Source organism: Entelurus aequoreus, linkage group LG07, assembly GCF_033978785.1.
Source record: "Entelurus aequoreus isolate RoL-2023_Sb linkage group LG07, RoL_Eaeq_v1.1, whole genome shotgun sequence".
Taxonomy (NCBI): Eukaryota; Metazoa; Chordata; class Actinopteri; order Syngnathiformes; family Syngnathidae; genus Entelurus; species Entelurus aequoreus.
In genome coordinates this window covers 36349072-36355071 of record NC_084737.1, presented here as the reverse complement: position 1 = coordinate 36355071, position 6000 = coordinate 36349072, and the positions used below count along the sequence as shown (strand labels likewise).

At 35.7% G+C, this 6000-nt stretch overlaps 1 protein-coding gene across 3 annotated transcripts in view; it reads left to right on the top strand.

Annotated features, from left to right (window-relative positions):
* Window positions 1-3154: 3154 nt before the first annotated feature.
* LOC133653754 (uncharacterized) overlaps window positions 3155-6000 on the top strand; it is a 36795-nt gene continuing 33949 nt past the window's right edge. For all 3 annotated transcript variants that reach the window (XR_009826767.1, XM_062053409.1, XM_062053410.1), the window contains exons 1-4: window positions 3155-3290; window positions 3907-3970; window positions 4149-4282; window positions 4422-4567. Coding sequence is in view for 2 of the 3 variants with exons in the window: in XM_062053409.1 (XP_061909393.1) it covers window positions 3963-3970; window positions 4149-4282; window positions 4422-4567 (288 nt within the window). In the remaining variant the exon portion in view is untranslated. The remainder of the gene's footprint in view (window positions 3291-3906; window positions 3971-4148; window positions 4283-4421; window positions 4568-6000) is intronic.

Here is a 6000-nt window from a genome sequence, read left to right as displayed (position 1 = left end):
GTTAAGTATCTTGTCTTTGCAGTGTATTTAATTGAATATAGGTTGAAAATGATTTGCAAATCATTATATTTTGTTTTTATTTACGATTTACACAACGTGCCAACTTCCCTGGTTTTGGTGTTTGTGTAATACAGTGCTAAAAAGTTGTGAGCGAAAAGATCTTGCAAGTGCAAAATTTGCTTTGCGCGCAAGCATCACAGGAGCCTCCTGGGGGCTATACCCCCCTGTTCTTCAAACATAGTGACACCCCTGCTGCTCGCTAGTGTTCCCATATTTGAGTTACTGTGTATAAATATGATGAAATAATTACAAAAGTACACTTCATTCATTACAAAAAAGATCTAGTTAGGATAATACATAATGGTGGATCTAGAGAAGACTAAAACCCTTTATTTAATCATAATATTGAAATTCAATGACTTGGTGCATTTGGAAACAGCTAAAATTATGTACATAATGCAATTATAGCCGGCTACTAAAGAATGTACAACAATTCTTCCCAACAAAAAAGGAGAAAAATAACCTTAGAGAAAATTTTAATTTAATACATTTGTATGCATGTACAGCGCTTAAAACGTTTAGTATATCAGTATGTTTAATTAAATTATGAAATGGATTAGGCATGGAAGTCAAACAATGTAGTAGTATGATCCAATTTAAGAAACTGTTCGTACTCAAAGTGTTTACAAAGTACAACGAAGAAGAATCTTGATTAACATCTTCAATTTTATTAATCTAATTTGTGAACCATAATTTACTTACCACAACTATGTGTTTATGAGAACTTTATTTATTGTTTATGTATTTGATAATTATTTACTTACTCGATGTATATTAATTAATGTATCTATTCACTGTTGTGTTATAAATAGAGAACAGAAAAATGGGCTAAACTGCTATGATACAAAAAGAGGTAGGATTAAATGAGATGTGCATCTTCCCACTCCTTTTCGGACATGCTGAAATGAAACAACTGGAAATATGTGATGAATTACATTGTAATTGTATGCATGTTCAATATAAACTGACACCAACCAACCGACCAACTATATAATAATACATTTTGGAACGGATTAAACAAAAGAACTCAAACAAAGTACCAATATGACCCAATTTAAGAAACTGTTCAAACTCAGAGTCATGTTTACAAGGTACAAATAATCATCATTTATACATTTTGAACTTATTGGGAATGAGATAATCTTATTCATTTTACTATGTGAATTACAACTGACTGTACTATTTAATGTTTTTAGAATTGTATTATTTTTGGAATTAATTGTGTACAAATTGAGAACAAGAAGTGAGTAGATGTCTTAGAAATTGCTATGAAATGGAAAAGAAGTGGGATTAAATAAGATCTGCTTCTTCCTACTCCCTTTCGAACATGTTGAAAAGAGAAACTGGAAATTGTGACGTATCATGTTGTAACTGTATGCATGTTCGAAATAAACTTAAACCACAATGTTAATTATAGGTGAAGGTTTCACTAGAAACATTGAGTAACTAGCTACATACTGTGCTTTCTCAACACACGTTGAGTTGAGTTGAGTTTGAGTTTATTTGGAACATGCATGCATACAACATGATACATCACAATTTCCAGTTTCTCTATTCAACATGTTCGAAAAGGAGTAGGAAGAAGCAAAGCTTATTTAATCCTACCCCTTTTCCTTTACATAGCAGTTGCTAAAACTTTTGTTCACTTCCTGTTCTCAATTTATTGACAATATACTCCATAAGTAATAACAATAAAGATAAATAAATAATTGGTGAAGTAAGTTATATTTCATATGGTGAGATGAGTAAGATTATCTTGAAAATGAATGGATGGATGAGATAAATTTTATCATGGTTTATCATGGTTCTTCTTCTTTGTACTTTGTAAACACTGTAAATTTGAAGAGTTTCTTGAAGTGGATCATATCAGTACATTGTTTGATTTCTTTGCTTAATCCATTCCATAATTTAATTCCACATTCCGATATACTGAAGGTCTTAAGTGTTGTACGTGCGTACAAATGTTTTAAATTACATTTTTCTCTATGGTGACATTTCTCCTCTTTTGTTGAGAAGAATTGTTGTACATTCTTGGGTAGCAGATGGTAGTTTGCTTTGTGTATAATTTTAGCTGTTTGAAAATTCACTATGTCGTGGAATTTAAGTATTTTTGATTGAATAAATAAAGGGTTTGAATGTTCTCTATATCCAACATTATGTATTATTCTAACTGATCTTTTTTGTAACACCGTTAATGAATGAAGTGTACTTTTATATGTCCCCATATTTCTACACAATAACTCAGATATGGTAACACCAGCCAGCAGTACAATATGGAGTGATTTTTGGTCTACAACATCCATCCATCCATCCATTTTCTACCGCTTGTCCCTTTCGGGGTCGCGGGGGTGCTGGAGCCTATCTCAGCTGCATTCGGGCGAAAGGCGGGGTACACCCTGGACAAGTCGCCACCTAATCACAGAGCCAACACAGATAGATAGACAACATTCACACTCACATTCCCACACTAGGGCCAATTTTAGTGTTGCCAATCAACCTATCCCCTGTTGCAATGTTTTTGGAGGTGGGAGGAAGCCGGAGTACCCGGAGGAGGAAGCCGGAGTACCCGGAGGGAACCCACGCAGTCACGGGGAGAACATGCAAACTCCACACAGAAAGATCCCGAGCCCGGGAGGCACATGCACTAACCCCTGTTCTACTGTGCTGCCCGGTCTCGAACATGTTTTGCTTTGTTCATTATTGACGTGTTTCTTGCTACTTTATGTTGTATATTTTTTTACATGAGATTTCCAGTTCAATTTATCATCAATCATTATACCTACAAATTTGGTTTCATTTACTATTTCAATTTATATTCCGTGTATTTGTATTTGTTTGACTTTCTCTTCTATTGTTACCAAAAAAACATTATTTTAGTTTTACTGAGATTCAAAGATAGTCTGTTTTTGTCAAACCATCTTTTTAATTTGTTCATTTCTTCTGTTATTATTTGTATTAGCTTCTGTGTGTTCTCTCCTGAACACGTAAAATCCGTAAAATGTTATTTGAGGTAAATACAGAAGGATATACACATTATTTTGTTAGTTTCGACATAGGCGGAAGGGGAAAGTCACATGCTAATCGAGTGTGTAGCATCCCCACAAAGGACAACCTCCCTTTTACGTCCTACTCTGGAGCTCCTATAGCCGGAACTTCACACGCATCTGCTCGGCCCAAAGAGTCTTCAGGAACTCCTGGCTAATAACCGAGCTGTAACACCGGGAAAAACGGTAGGTAGCATTGCACAATTCGCCATTTAATCTGAGCGTTCTTTTTGGCAACCACACCGGGTGCATTAGCCGGTTTTATTGTGAAAAGGCTCTGTTGTGCATGCGTCTAACACAAAGAACGTCGCATACAAACACATTGTGTTATTTGAATTTGAAAATGAATCGGAGATAAGGCACTTTTCATCACAGAATGTAAAAAAAATATTTTTCGGCTTGTTCAGTTTCGTGTAATAATAACATGTGTATACAGGCACCGCCTTCTCTTACGAACGGTTGTATATGCACTAAGTGCTTTTACTTCCTAAAAAAAAGGTAGGTCTTGGGATGTGAGTCCAGTGAATGTCAAAAAAAATTATACCCACTATCATTTATAATTGCGTCTTTGTCGTTGGCGCCATTCAAAACATCCATATTTGTAAGGAAGTTGAATTTTCAGGACCCAGGATATTCGCGGCAAAAACAAGATCTCGCGAGACTTCATGCATGCGCTCTATAAAGTGAGGAGGGGCAAATGAGCATGGAGTGAATGGTTGGGAGGGTTCTAATACACACAAATATCAAGAAAACTGATTGAAACCAGCCTGGGTCAGTCAAAGCTTTCTCTTTTTTCTGTTAGATCCCACAGGCATAATCACCCACTGACGGACAAAAGAGGATTTTGTATTTACAGCCATGGGGATGTAAGTAAACTGTGCATCAGTAGTATAATAGGATAATATTGCTGCAAGTTCTTTTCTGGGAATACTTGGCAGTGCTCATTGTTGTATTTTTGTCATGTATAGTTACCACTTACATGAATAAATCAATGTGCTCAAGTCTTATTATGTTTTGTCTGGGTTTTTTTCCGATTTTGATCAGTAAAAGAAGATTGACGAGTAGAGTGATTGTGATCCCTGAAGATTTACCTGACGAGACGGACATAATAAATTCGCTGACCTGGCTCAACGGCCTACTAAAGACCAACTTTCAGGATGTGCAGCACATTGGTTCAGGTGCTTGATTACAAAAAACATATAATAAAAGTGTTTATTACTATCATTATTATTATTGTTGTGTATTACGCTTTTGTTCAATGTATCTGCCACAAATGGACTCAGTGTGCACTTGTTTAAGACTTTTCGTCTTTTCCAGGTGCTTGTCACTGCCAGATGATGTCTGGCATTATTCCAGGCTCAATTGACATGACCAAAGTCAGGTTTGATGCACAAGCTAAAGAGGACTGCGAGCATAACTTTAATCTCCTTCAGTATGCCTTCACCAACAACGATATCTCAAAGGTTGATGTTTTTTTAATGAATGTACTTTGTTGGGTAGTGCTTGTTTGTATCACTTATGATATCACAGTGTAATAGCGCTAGGAACAGCACAATTTAAGTACACATCAGGCATGTCTGCGCTCCAGGGATGTAACAGTAATCAGTCTGAATGATAAACTGCGGTAAAACTCCCAACAATAGTGTTAAGGTTTTGAATTAAAAAAAATCGTAAAAACATTACTTTTACAGTAACTGCATGCACTTTGATAAACTCACAGACCGGTGATACTGATGACGCAAGCTAATAATTGGTTAGCTAGCCTAAATGTTAACATGAAACAAGAGACATTATGTCTTTCCCCATTAAAGGGGTCATATTAGGAGTATATCAGACCATCTTCAAGCTGCTTTCTGTCTGTCTCTTCAGGATACGCCATTTTGTGGGCGGTCCTATTTATGTGTTTACACTTCAAATGCATCTTCTCTCCGTTAATCATGTTGTACTTTTCAGCGTTCCGATTTTGAGTCGAATGACAGATATGAGTTCAAACTATACGCTACTTTGTATAACAAATGTCAACAGAGGAGGGTGCATGTGCGAGCCAGTCAGCCCCATAACAAGAGGATAGAGAAAAATGGCAGACTCGGGCAAAGCTCTTGGGGTAAACCCCTACCATATATGGAGATATCCGTTGACGTCACCAATTGGAAAAACTTTATTAATTGGGTAAATTCCAAAGGGCTCGTTTGGAGGACGTATGAAGAAAGGCAAGATCGTTTTATAAATATCTCCACCATGTCTCCATGGTTAGATTTAAAATGTACGGGACTTATGCAGATCCCAAATACACAAAAACAGTTCGTATACCCACTTTACTGTCTGAGCAAGTAAGACATCCAATTGTGCACATTGAACCTACAGGCTTAGTCAATAACAAAGTTCTCTTAGCACAGAGTGATAAATATCAAGATTCATACACAGACATGTTTACAACAGAAAGTAAACTCGGTGACGTCACAAATTAGATGTGCAACACTCGTTTTGTCTTTATCATTTAAAAACACTCTAAAACCTTTATAAATTAAAAAAGGAAGAAGATAAACACACTTAAACACTTAAATAGGACTAAAATGATTTAAAGTATATTGTGTATCTATTTATAAAAATAAATAAATACATGTTTAAAATATTTTAGTGTGTGTATAAGTACTTCTTGAGCACATTCAAAAATACAATGATAACTGATAATTTTAGTCACAATAATCGAAATTACTGTGTGTATATAGATGACTATAAGCTTTTTGATCTGTGTCAGTATCGTATGTGTGTTGTCTTGCGCCAATTAAAAAAACATTCATGGTGTGTTGCCCGGACTATGTGAGTGCCCTGCTTTTAAATACTTGGATGATTTATTGTCAATAAGAACATGTACATGTTGTTATACAACTAATGT